Below are 14350 nucleotides of genomic sequence, written 5' to 3'. Positions count from 1 at the left end.
AAAAAAGCTGTTGTAATTGTGATCAATCAGTCTCCTATCGCAATATTTACGCATGTGTATAGAGTTACTATATTACTAAGTTTTTTAATATATAAGTATTAACTAAAAAAATTTTTGCATAAAATATATTAAAAACTTGTCTCTGTCGTTGATATTGGTTTTTTCTCAAACTGCATGATTGGGATTGTAATTGAAACGATATGGTGTTACTTCTCTTCGTTGGCTTTCTTCTACCAAACTTTGTGATGGTGATGGTGTTTCTTCTTTATATAGGATTATAACAAGACGCAAGGATTATAAACTAGTCCTTGCCCCCTATGCTATGACAACTGTAAGATCATTTAACAAATGAGAGACCAATAAATCAGATCATCTGTCCATGTGACATGACATCAATTTACTGAGCTATGCCTTCCCCGAATATAAGGAAAATATGTATTATTTTTTTGTGCTTTCTAATAATCATAAAAAATTTGTGTTAGAGGTTTACTGCCGTCAATAAATGCTACGATAATTGCTGCGACTTGATTTCAACATTAGCTTTAACTTATCGCCACTTTCTGTTAGCCGCTGCCATCTATTTATAAAAATATATCGTAATGTAGCACACAAGAAGAACATATTTTGTTGAAAAAAAAGCTATCCTTTTCTACTTCTGACATGTAGAATTGCTTTCGAGATGAATACTTTCGAGATGAATTGAATTGCTTTCTTCTAGTTAAAACAGAAAGTTTGATTCAATGTTTGTATATAACGTCAGATTGAAATGCGATCAATCTTTATAAATGTCATCATTCGTTACGTGCAAATATGTGTTGGCACTTAGTATTAACAACTGCTGTTTTTAGATAATGTTTCTATGTTACAATATAAACATAATAATATAATGCACTAATATAATGTAAAAAAATTTATTTTAGATAAATGTTTATACTCTTTCAAGTAATTCATTTAATATTTTGTTACATATTTGGTCTTACCCAGATATTTGTTTTACTGGTATGCTTTCCAATACAGCTTTATGTTAATAAATATAATAAGTTTTATTTAACACGATGTTAAAGTTATGCAGTTACAATTGAATTATATTTGGAGTTAATAAAACTCCAGTCAGCTGTAAACTTATACCAAATTAGTTAAAAATAAATTACAGCTAGACCTAATCTACACATTCAAAGCAATATTCATTCGAATATTTAATTATAAAGTTATAATTATTTAACTGCCATTAACAAAAAAGAGAGATATTAAAAGTTGTATTAATTTTAATAAATAATCTATCAACTATTAATTTTATAAAATTGTTTTTATACTTTTATTAATAAAAACGTTTTGATGATATTGTGTGTACCAAGTGCTTAAGGTGGAAAGTGCCTTAAACAAAATTCATTTCTGGTTTTAACAACGCTTGTGTACTTCTTAATTTAAATAAAGTCTCTAATTTTCGCTACCAATTCCACAAATTAATGTAAGGATTTAAAATATGAATCAAGTTACGTATAGCGACTTTCTCGTGAATATTTGCGATTTTATAATTTGAGAAAATTCCCACTATTGTTTAATTGTATAAAGTCAGGTACCGCAGCTGGTTTTGCAGTTTGTTAACTGCTAAGGTGCAAACTGTTGCAGTGTTTTCCTCATTGGTGTTTGGTTCGTGCACTAGCTTCCCATGGGAATTTAGATTTTCTGTAAAATATCTAAATGTTTGCAAATCCATTATACTTAAAAAGAAAACTAATTAAAAACATTAGAAAAAGCGAGGTTTGTTTATGACGAAATTATAAACCCTATACTATTATTTAATGACATTCATATATATTAATGGTGCTCACGAAACCTCATAAACTCAAATTGGCTTTAAAGAGGTAAAAATTGAGTAAACGAGTTGCTTAGATTTTCAGTGCTTAAATCAGCTGTTCTGTTACTCAGTAACGTTTTAACGTAAACAAAAGTAATGCTGAAAGGAATTAAAAAAGTTACTTATTGAACAACATAATATAATTTAGTTATTAAAATAAATAAAATTTACAGATTCGGCTTGTGTTTTATGTATTTATTTCATAAAGTTTCGACAATTTTATCAGAAACCCTAGGCAATCTCTTATATTTGTTTAGAAATAGTCATTTGGAATACGCTGCTTAAAGTTAAACAGTATAAGGAGATAAAAGACATTTAGTTCAATTTCACAATCATTATAGACTCAAATTAACTTAACTTTAAGCTATGTTAAAGCTATAGTTAAGCTATAGTTAATTTACGAATTAGAACTGGGCCTTCGTGCGTACCCTTATTATAATTCAGTTTTTGAACATTTTTTTATTTAATAAATTAAATTTTTTATGAATTTAATATTTTAAATAAGCTATTGCATCTTCGTTTTGTGATTCAATAAAAACGTTGGTAAAATGAAACAGTGTATATATATATGAAGGTTTAACTGTTATCTGATCGCCACAATTGTTTAGTTTATTTCCACTTTAGTACTATCAAAAAAGAAAAAGTTATGTTATTAGGTGTGTTTTGATTTCATACTCATTTGAATTCATTCATTTTAAACAGTATTTAAAAATGCATTACATGGAGTTGGTAGTTAAGAGTACTCACAATTGGATCAATATAGATCAAAACGGTTTTACTCCTATGATGATCTTTGGAAAAGTTTATCAAAACTAGTATATATAAACATGTGCTGTTTGCTACGCATTTTACTACTTTATGAAAGCATTGACTAAATAAATCATTTTTTAATAATTCATAGAACATATGCAATTATATTAAATGGGTTCGACTGTAGATAGATAATCAGCACAATTTATTCTACAGTTTTTTGTTTTTAACAATAAACTTCGCCAAAGAGACGTTATTTGAATTTGCTTTATATAGTTGATTTTCAAAATGATGAAGTATAAAAAGGTAATAAAGTAGCCAATATTAATAACACTTGCTGACAAGTATACATTATACTTTTTTTGTTCATATTAAACTTAAGTTTTAAAACTTTATCTTTTATTGCCATAAAGAAAATTTTTATTTAGAAAAATTGATAAAAATTTTTGTTTCACCTCAAATAAACAAATGAAGACTTAGAAATATATGTTATACACAATAACTTGCATGGAAACAAAGAATATCCTAAAATATTAATTTATTTTCGTATAAAGACAAGTTAATTGGAATACATAAAGTAAAAGAAGATATTTGGCCAACCGGAATAATATGGGTATCATTCCGCCGAGAAATTTTCTGTATATTTTTTTGTGAAATTATGACATTATAGAGTTATGAGGTTAACAAATTACCGGCGCATTACTTCTGATAACTTAGTTGGTATTCGGTAAAACATCAGTTGATTTTAAGTATTATGAAATGTTACATAGAATTTAAAATATATTTTAAATTTCAAATATTTGAAGTATTGTCTTATGTCTTATGTCTTTTCCGAGTTAGTGCATCTAGGCATTTTCACTCTATGATGGCTGGAGGGTTTGTGCAGAGTTCCACCCATCTCACTGACTAATTTGAGTATTCCTCATATTCTTCGTGATTATGCAATGATTGATCTAAGATAATAATAAATAATTAAATATGGATAGAATTGAAAAATTAACTTAAAAAACAAGTTTTACTTAAATTTTAATTTTACTTTTTCAATTGTTATTACTTTTATGTATGTAAATGCACAAATAAAAAGTGCAATTTTTTAACTTAACCACGAAAAAAATTTAACAGATGCCGTTTACACAATTGTTATTTTATCACTTTACCGATTTCAGAGCTATGTTATGTCTAACATAAGGGGTATGTTTAAGAACACAGTCCGGTATAGCGGATAGATTTCCATTTAAAATGACACAAAAATATGTTACCAAGCTTTGCATGAAGTAACTGTTAACATTGTTTGAATGTAAATATTTTTTATCTTACATATAATGTTCTGAAGTAGTAAATATAAGCCTGCATTTCATACAATTTTTTTTGAATACCAAACTCCCATAAGTTAATGTTTTTAATAATTTTTGTTAAATTCTAGTGTTGCTCAATATATAAATTAAAGTAAACAGAAATAAGTTCTTTAATTCCTTTTGAAGGTTTTCATCTTAAATAGGAGAAGTGTGTCTGCCGTTATTATATTTTGTTATTCCTACATCAGACATCAGCAAAGTTGGGGGTGTTATTTATTGTTGCGGAATGTGACTAGTTTGTGTCGACTGATTCTCTATTTATATTTCGTCGTGATAAGACCTAGTTACCTCCTCATGGGATTTTATGCTCTCATTTGAATATATGAATTGGTGTTTTTGTGTTGTACTGAAATGTATTGATAGTTTTGAAAACAAAAACGGTATTTTATGCCTTTTATGTATTCAAGTAAGTAAATGACATCTAACAATTTCTGTGAGACTGTACAAAACTGAATTAAAAAGTATTTTTATTGAAACTTCAATGATATATTGACATATATATTTTTAATTATGAATCTTTTAATTTTTGTGTTCATTTATTTACTTTATATAAATATACACAATATTTAATAAACTTAAACTAAATTCGGAGGAAATGTTGAATTATGAACGAAACTATGGGAAAATAGGGCAGGTGCCTTTCACTTTAGCGAACACATTCTATTCTATTTATTTCTATTCATACATACAAATGTACAAAGCATTTAGAAATACGGATCTTAAAATATGTATAAAGTTACAAAAAAATTTTTGTTCTGCTTTTCGGTTCATTCTAATTTCTTGCATAAAATTCTGGTTGAATTGAATTTTTTGATTTCTTTGTGTTTGTATTTTGGCAAAACCATATTTCATTCAAAATTATACCTGTCGCAAGAAGCAATATGAACCGTTAATTTGTTTAATCAATTGTTTGAAAAATTCTTCTCACGAAAATCGAATTGCTGCTGTACGCACAAGAATATATGCTTCCTTTTAATAAATTTTTAGAGTTGTAGGATATAATTGAGAACAAAATCTGTAACTGTCTCCACAATTTTGAATGTTGGTTTCCTTGAACTTATTGCAAAGGTAATATGTAATAAAAAAAATGTTTTTTATATATATAATTTCATATAATTATATAATACATATAATTAAGTCCATTACACTATTTAGCAATAATATATAGATTTATTTATTACAATAAAAAATTTTTATTGAAAAGTATTATTTTGTAAAGTAACTTATAATTTTGAAATATTAAAATCTAATTTATCAACTCAAGTTAAATAAATTTATATAAAGAGGTTTTTCGAACAGCAGTGAACTACAACAACGAAAATTTATTTAATATTAAATTAATTAATTTAATTTTTGGTTGACCATACTGCTGTTTCGAATATTGCCAAATACCCATCAGCAGAGGTCTTGGAAATTATTCTTGTATTTAATTATTTGTAAATAATTTTTTTAAACTAAATATATATAGTAATGATAGTTACAACAAATTGTGTGAATATTTCTGTTTATATGACAATCTTTTATAAATCTTAATACAATCAACCGTAATAATTCAGAAACAGTAAACAAAGTTTAAAAAATATGCTAATTCTATAAAATTTTTCTTCTATTCTTTAATAATATATTATCAAATATTTGAAAATTTAATGAAAATAATTAAACAAAATATTAGTTTGACAGATAGTTAATATTAAACAGACTATCAGTTTGTTAAAATTTCACTTTTACATTAATTTTTATAGTCTTACGATCTTAGTTTTAAATAGTTCTAAAAGTAGTTCTTATCCAATCAGCTCTTTTTACATGGCAATTTTTTTTTAATGAATTGTTAATGACAAGTGCGTTATTAAAACTTTGAGGAGTTCCAAAAAAAAATCGCTTATCTATAATTTCTTAGAACTGATTTAAAAATTGGTCTTTATATACAGAGATAAATAAAAACAATATTTACTAACAAATTTGTTTTGTAGAAAACTAAAAGAATGCATGATAAACAAAATCAAAATTTCGTTTTAATAATATAAAAGGTAACACTGCAGTGTAGCACTGTATATTAGCAGTGTATTGTTCTGTCTGTTTTTAATTCTTTAATATTCCAAATTTTATTTAATAGAATTTAATTAGTTAGAATACAATATATTTACTTTGGTAAAGAACGTTAAAATTAACAAGTATGGGTTTAACATTTTTTAAGAGCTCTTCTCTCTTCTAAGGATATTCAAATAGTTACCTTGATAACCTAGTTACATACTACATGCTTACAAATTTGTACGAACTAAAAAAAAACAAGCATACAATTTTTAAATTAAAACTGCCTCAACATATCTACTTAGGGATGGCGATAGAATGTTAACGAACTGAACACATGCGTTTAGTAATCCAATTTTTTTTTTTAATTTTTATTTCAAATAAAATTGAATACGTATTCCAGCATTTTAATGCTAACATTTCAGATCTCAGTTAAAAAATTCCTAACAACACATGCCGAGGGGTAAAACTTCGCGAAATTTTTTACAAAAAGGTGCTATGGCATTTTTTTTTGTTCGATATTTAAAAATATAAGCAAGAAAACAGTGATCCCTAAATAAACATAAGAAAGCGGACGTGCATATCTATGTTGCATATGGAATTATAATTTAAAAAGCCGCAGTCACAAACACGCAGCACACATTGTCCCGTACTTGTACACTATTTCAGTTTGGGTTTATTGTCCTCTTTGATTACATATAAGCGTACCAAAAGGATAAATAATTTTTTCTTTCTTATTATCCCTAAAAAATGTAGCTGTCTTGTCAAGACATTAGCTGCATCCTTTTGCATTGCGTTCATGTCCATCAACACAACTTTTTTGTTATTATAAAATCTAAAATAAAAAATCTCAGGGTACGGTTTTCATAAAAGAAATAAATACATATAAAAAGCAACAAGGGGAAATAAATATAGTTTGCGCGCATTCTTAGGGTCATATGGAAGAATTTTGAAAAAATACAGTTTCAATCTAATAATAGAATAAGTCCTTGAATATTTAAAAAAGAAACGTACTTTCTGCTGATTTATTCAATATCTTATTTTTAATTTGAGGGGTATATTGAAAATAACATTGGACAAATATTATATATATGATGTAAACAGTTTTGTGTAGAATATACCGTAATTTATCTTTACCAAATATATAAATATGTACTTTTCAAAATATGTTTTGTAAATTTACAGAAAAAAAATTTTGTTGAAGTTATAAACAAGCCATTGACGGTTATTTATTCTTTTTGGCGCTTAGTTTAAATTTTTATTTCAAACTACTATGAAACTGTCACTTTTTAATTAATTTTTGGAAAAGCACATAGAACATTAAGTAACTTATTGTCTGGCTTACAACTAAATGAAACATAATCCCAACTTCATCGAACCCGAATCACACTTAATAATATTATAATCAAATTTATTTATATAAAATAAATATAATATAATATATAATTATAATAAGTATATGATACAGAAGCAGATAGTGTAAGATAAGTTTTTATTAACTAATCTCAATTATTAATTTTCTCCTGCGTTAAATCAGGCCGACGAATGTGATTTATTTGATTTTTAGCTCACAATTTAATTGAAATGTAAGTAATTCCCTACAAATTATTATAAATTGTTGAATTGTTAAATTTTAAAAGAATGTATATGTTGTAGGTATGCAGTACTACATTTATTAGAGACAATGCATTGTATTATATTTAGTTTCCTTCTTATAAATAACTTAATTTCAAATCATAAACTATTACCACTAACGATAAGTATTTTACTCCTTGCGTGTTTTCATCCCCATGTGCTCACCCTGAGAGCAGTATATAAAGAAGCATTCGCAGAGGCATTGGCTTGCTACCCTAACCTTTTTTTAAGAGTTTTTTTTTTAAAGAGAAATTTTACTCACAAAAAATGTAATAAGACTCATATAAACTCGTAATCAGGATCACTGTGAAAAAACGTAGGGACAACGAATATTCAGTCCACGAGAAGTCTTCGTTGAGTCTACACATTATACATATATTTCAAGAAAAAAGTTGATCAACATTTTAACTAGGTCTAACGATTATTAAAGTTGTAGAATCAGAATCTGATATGTGTAATTAATACAAGTGGCAACAGACTATTTGCGCAAAATGTTACACTTAAGTGAAGACCACGGATTTCGAACATTAAGCCGTATGTATTAAAATTTCTATGGTAAAAAGTCAATGCACATAAGCTGCTTCCGCAGAAACTTAATTATTAAAGATGTAGAAAAATTGTAATAAGAATTTTACAATTGATCACATTTCATTAAGAATTTATGTGAACCATTTCTTTATTTGGTAGAAGTTTAAAACTGATCAAATATTTAAACTTTTGTAATTTAAACGCTATTATTGGTTAACATTTAGTAAAACAACATGCTATAAATAAATATATTTTCACATTTATAGTACACAAATATGTGCATATATATGTATATAAATGTTACAAAAATATAGAACTTAAAATTCTGTATTTATGTTATAAAAATACGGAATAAATATGTGTTGTAAAAATACAGAATTAAAAATTATTTTTAATTTTAAAATTTAAAAAAAAATTTTGATATCAAGAAAAATTTGAAATTTAATTAAAAATTGTTCATAAATTTTTAACAAATGTACAAGTGTAAACGTAGTGCAATCAAAAATAATTCCAAATTATGCAATCAGTTAAAAGTTTCTAACTCTTATTAAAAAGCAAAGTAACATAAAAAGCGCGGTAACATCACACTGACCTGCTTTTATTTGCATTTCATAAACATTATAAACGAACAACTGCATACCTATGTTTATTCAAGTTTATAATGTGTATATATATATATATATATATATGTATATATGTGTGTGTGTATCTGTATATCACATATATGTATATGAACAAATATGTTCCTATGTCTACATATTTTTCACAATTTTTTATCTTTATCCATAAAATGCGGGTGATATGAGTCGCATATAATTTTCTGTGAGTATTATTTGTATTGTTTAATAAAAGAAAATAAAGGTGTTTTGGCGATTCATTTAGCTCTATACGTGTACACTTACAAGCTGATAACAAATTGTTGTTATTTATCACAACCACCTACGCATTATGTGGTTACCAAGCAAATATTAATTTAAATTTGAAACTAACAATTAGAAATTCCGTTCTCAGTCCTACAACAATATCTCAATGGGGTTTACTTCAGAACTTGTACGTCATATTTTAAAAGTTTTAAAGGTAATATTGGTAATATTGTACTATAAAATGTTAAACAGTAACTTTTTATAGTACTTATTGTGTTAACAAATAAGCAAGCATCTAACTTCATTTTAGCTTTGATTAAACTCAGTCTTTTTTACTTCGAATTTTAATTATTTTTCTTTAAAACAAATATAAGTATCATCTTCATTTAAATTGTAAAAAAATGTTCTCTAACGGAACATATCATTTTCAGATTTTCTAACATATAAAACATTGAGAATCATTAGTGTATAAATTTTAATAATGCATACCAATATGATAATGAACGAAAAAAAAATTTCTCTAAAGAACTTCTCCCTACGTTACAAGCAAATTATAAGGTTAGGAAATATTTCAGTATATTCATTATTTAATTTTGAGTCCATAAATAAAAAGATAAGATAACCGTAATAACACACATTATATTCTGCTTTAAATATATTAAAAGTTATATATCTTGAAACACCCTCATACCACATACCATATAATTAACCTTACTAGATTCAAATAGTCTTCATTTTTTCACCAAATCAGGCAGTGTAATTTCATGACGACAAAATAAAGCTAACCAAAAACAGAAAAATAGGCTAGTCTGAAGTGGGCGGACACTTCAAACCGTATCGGTAATTCGCGAAAAGCATAAATAATGTACAAATACATGTATATGGCAGATATATTAAAATATAATTCAATTGTTAATATATTTCTAGGGATATGATTTTGCAAAACACGGGTACCTATGTCCATTGATTGATCCGTATACATGTATATCATTTTCAAGTGTATTTATAACATTAGTATTAAAGACATAATTGGAATGCGTTTTATTGGTTTTGTAATTTAATTTTGTATCTTAGAGAATATTTGTAACACAAGTTCACATTTATTTATGGCAAAAACATAAAACAGTGTTACAAATTATAAGTGGGAAACGAAAGAATTCGAAAAAGTTTTTATTCATTTTTTAGAATTGACGCATGATTTAGAAAAAAACTCTTAGCAACAATACATTCAGAGAGAAGAAATTTTACGATCTGGATTCTGCGGCACAGAACGGATATGGATCATTTATAACCTGTATTGAAAACATCTTCCGTATTGCTGCGAAAAAAAATTTTTCTCCCTCCACGGGAAAAACATGGATTATTTTTCTTCTTAAGCCATCTTGCAAAAGTTGTTCCAAGATTTGGAGCGTTAGAACTCTAATTAGACTTATCAAATCAATAATTATCAAAAAATCTTATATTCATATTTACCTAATATGTCTAAATTTTGCATTGTACTTATAAGCAATATGCCATTGTTTGAATTAATTAAACATTTTCATTTGTTTTTTTTTTCAATAAATGCAATTTATCAAAAATACGATATTATTGTAAATATCTACATAATAAACATGAAAGATAGTAGCCACCAACGATATTGTAGTGCAACTTATATCTTGGTAAAACGTTTTCTCTTCAAAATTGACATTATTATTGATATGCACATTATGTTACTAGCGAAATTAAAAATGTAATAAAGTCGATGCTTTTACTAAAGTGCTCATCAAAAAACTGTTTACCCTTTTTCTCAGTCTGGTGTTAGAAAAGTTGTTTATGGTATATTGAATTAAGCAAATTCGAATCATTATGTTGGCTGCAACACCATCAGTCAATTACAGAATTAAAAGAACTTAAAAGTGCATCTCTCAATTTAATTCAAGCGGTGAACATGTTAAGGTAAACATCTTTATCTGTTATCTTAACAGATAAAAAAAAAATAAATACTGAAAGTAGGTTAATCAATTTCTCAAATTTGCTTAAAGTCATTTGCACTTCATTCGCAATTCTTTATGAACATGTTCAGAGAATTTTAAACGGAAATCTTTGATATTTCATCCATCATTGATCCATCATTTCGATATATTCAAAACAATAACCTACAAAACTAAGAGATAACATTTTTCTCTAACTGTAGATTCGACCCGCCAGTCTTGTCCTGTCCAAACCTAATAAAAAATCAAAGCTAGCCAAGTAGTATAAAATTAAGCCAACCAATAACATTAAGCAAAAAGGCAGCAAAAAGTTTAATATGTTGTATTAAATTATATTATAACTTTCGGCAAAATTTACCACATATTTAATTCATTCACATAATTCATTTTATAACTTATTTTTAATTATTTATAATTAATTTAATTATTTTATAAACTTTGTTTTATAAATTTTGTAAATTAATGATTTGCTTAGACAAAACTGTGTAAGAGTTACGAATTGATTGGGTAGCAAAAAAGAATTTTGTTTTTTAATAAAAGTATATTTTGAAACAAAAAAAAATTTTTATACGGCAGTTGCATATAACAGCAAATGAGACCGCATTCGTTCCCCCTTATAATATGCCCGTAAGTTAAATGACTTCAATATTAGACCATCAAAATTATCATATGTCTTTCCATTGCAAAACTTCTGTTTCCTATAGTCAGTATATTTAACTATGTTGGCGTATGTATCAATAATTTAACATCTTGTCAAAACTTAATTGACAAGTAGATTGTTATGCCCATTTAATATTATTATCCTTCTTTTATTTATGTATTTTTTTCTAGCTAGCTTTTGTCTGATTTTTTTTAGGATATCATTTCATTGTCCATCCCCTGTTGAAGTGTTATATGAGTTAACAAATTGTCTACAGTTTGCTTAACAAAATCCATAATTTAGTTAAAGTTATCGGAAGTCTTGAAGCGTTAAATGTTGGCAATCAGACAAATCAAGGGTCCACGACTTGTGGTTTCTGAAAGTCAATAAAAGAAAAATATATTTGATTTGCTCTTTATCATATGGTGTTACAATGCCGCAACAAAATCACCCCCATCTGCCTAAAATGGAATAAATATTTATAAAAAAAATAATATTTCAACTCGATAGTTATGTCCCTGCTATCGAATGAAACTAATTAAGAACAAAAAAAGAAATCACAATGATAATCAATACGAAGCTCAGTATTTTTGTATGAGAAGAGAAGTATTCGTACCATACCTACTCAAGAACAAATAAATAAACAAGCTTTACTTGCTAATATTTATTCTTAATCCCTATTATTGTTTTATATATGTAAGAGGAAAAAAGTTTTTCGCAAATGGATGGTAAAAAAAGTGCAAGTACACTAGCATTTCTTAAAATATGAAAATCAATTCAAACCACAAGGATTTAGTCAAACATATTTATTAGAGATAGTTTTGTGAATCCATTCATTAAATTAAAAAAATGATGCCTTGATCCAAAAAACGAAAAAAGACGTAAGAAAAGAGGGCCCATTTTTTTGACGAAAGTCAAAATTTAAACAATAATATGTTCAATGAAAAAACTCTCTATATTAAATTTGTGTCGGTATAGTGAAAAATACATTGTTTCAAATAAATTGTTTTTTGACCCTGCGTATCTCAGATAATATTAAAAATTAAGTAGAATCTAAATTTCTTTTCGTTCTTTTAACCAGAAACCACCCTGTATATGAGATATTAATAACGCAGGTACTGTTATATTATTTAAATTTTAATATTGTTTTTGTTTTTAAGATTCTGATTTAACTGATGTTGATGTTACTGTGCAGGACATACTCACTTGTGGAAGTTGTCAAAAACCTTTTGCATTATCAGATATTGTCAAATTTATTCAACATAAAATATTGAATTGTAATAAGGAAAATTTTGGACATTGTTCTGAGCAAGGTTTGTTTCGTGTATTTTAATTATGGATTAGCAACTAACATCTGCATTTTAAAATAGGTCCTAAACATGATAATGATAGTGAAGACGTTAGGCAAATTAGCTTAATAAGCCGTCGTCCGTCTATAACCGCACCAATATCAAATCAAAAAACCTCAAGCTCACGAGATCATACACCTCCCCCAAGTCCAGCGGAGTTACTTGCTGATGGAGCATCAAGCACCCCGAAAAGACTGGTTGATGGTACGTAAAACATTCAGTTCTAACACAAAATTACCTATATAGATTTTTAAACATTTTAATTTTTCTTGTAGAAAATGACAATAAAACACCGAATAATGAAAACTTAAGCCAAGTCCACAGACTAACTTCAGGCATATCAAAATTAGATGCATTTTTGGAAGAAAATTTTGACAAAACTAAAGCTAATGTTATTAAAAATAAAATTGAATACTCAGCTGACATTAATATATCCATTTGTAACAAATCGAACAATGAACAACCGAAATCAAAACGCCGAAAAGTAGAAGTGGTTGATGCCGAATCAAACACCTTGCAAACAGGTAAGTAATTAATAAATCACTTTACATATTTCAATTGTGTAATTATGAAAATATCAAAGAGATTCCAACATTTTTTAAAAATGTGTTTTTGACTGACCAAGTCAATGTCGACGTAGTAGTATTTTGATTACAACTGTTTCGAGTATGTTGTGATGCATTATTAATATTAAAATGAAAAAATGTTTTTGATGTTGAAATATTTATGCATATACATTCAATTTACCCTTCCGATATACCTGGTTATTTTGTCATTTAAAAACGTTTATCAGCCCTTTGGCTACGTCGTGCAGATGTGCATCAGATTTTCATCAAACTTGTATTCCGTCTAATTTTTTTTACAATACTCTTAAGCTTTGATGCAGACATCAACTAAATAATATTTTTGGAAAGCTCAACATCAAAAGTTTTTAATAATTGGGGTCGAAACTCAGATTATCATGAAAAACCTGCATGCAATCAAAAGGCAAATAATTTAAAAAATATATCAGTAGTTTTTTTAAATTACGAAAAAGTAAAATAATGAATTTAAAAGCACTTCAATGTTGAAACAGTGAATTTGTCAACTGAAACTAATGTAAAATGTTACTGCTGGAATATTCATTCGTTACAATATAAAAATACGTCTCCAAATGAAAACAAATTAAATTATTCTAACTTTCAACAGTAGAAACTTAAACTATATTTACGTTACTTGACGGAAGTGGGACCACAAAACCCAACAAGAATATAAACAAAGAACCTTACAATAGTAACATGATATCTTTATTTGATTTTTATTTACTAATGCATATATTATATTATATTATATTATATTATATTATATTATATTATATTATATTATATTATA

At 26.6% G+C, this 14350-nt stretch overlaps 1 protein-coding gene across 1 annotated transcript in view; it reads left to right on the top strand.

Annotated features, from left to right (window-relative positions):
- LOC119662221 overlaps positions 1-14350 on the top strand; it is a 95327-nt gene that overhangs the window by 75933 nt on the left and 5044 nt on the right. Inside the window, exons 2-4 of the mRNA XM_038071801.1 lie at positions 12791-12943; positions 13001-13183; positions 13255-13503. Coding sequence (XP_037927729.1) covers positions 12791-12943; positions 13001-13183; positions 13255-13503 — 585 coding nt within the window. The remainder of the gene's footprint in view (positions 1-12790; positions 12944-13000; positions 13184-13254; positions 13504-14350) is intronic.

The sequence above is a fragment of the Teleopsis dalmanni genome, chromosome 1 (assembly GCF_002237135.1).
Source record: "Teleopsis dalmanni isolate 2A chromosome 1, ASM223713v2, whole genome shotgun sequence".
In the NCBI taxonomy this organism is placed as follows: Eukaryota; Metazoa; Arthropoda; class Insecta; order Diptera; family Diopsidae; genus Teleopsis; species Teleopsis dalmanni.
Note: the sequence above shows the minus strand (reverse complement) of the source record. Positions and strands in the feature narration are given on the sequence as shown.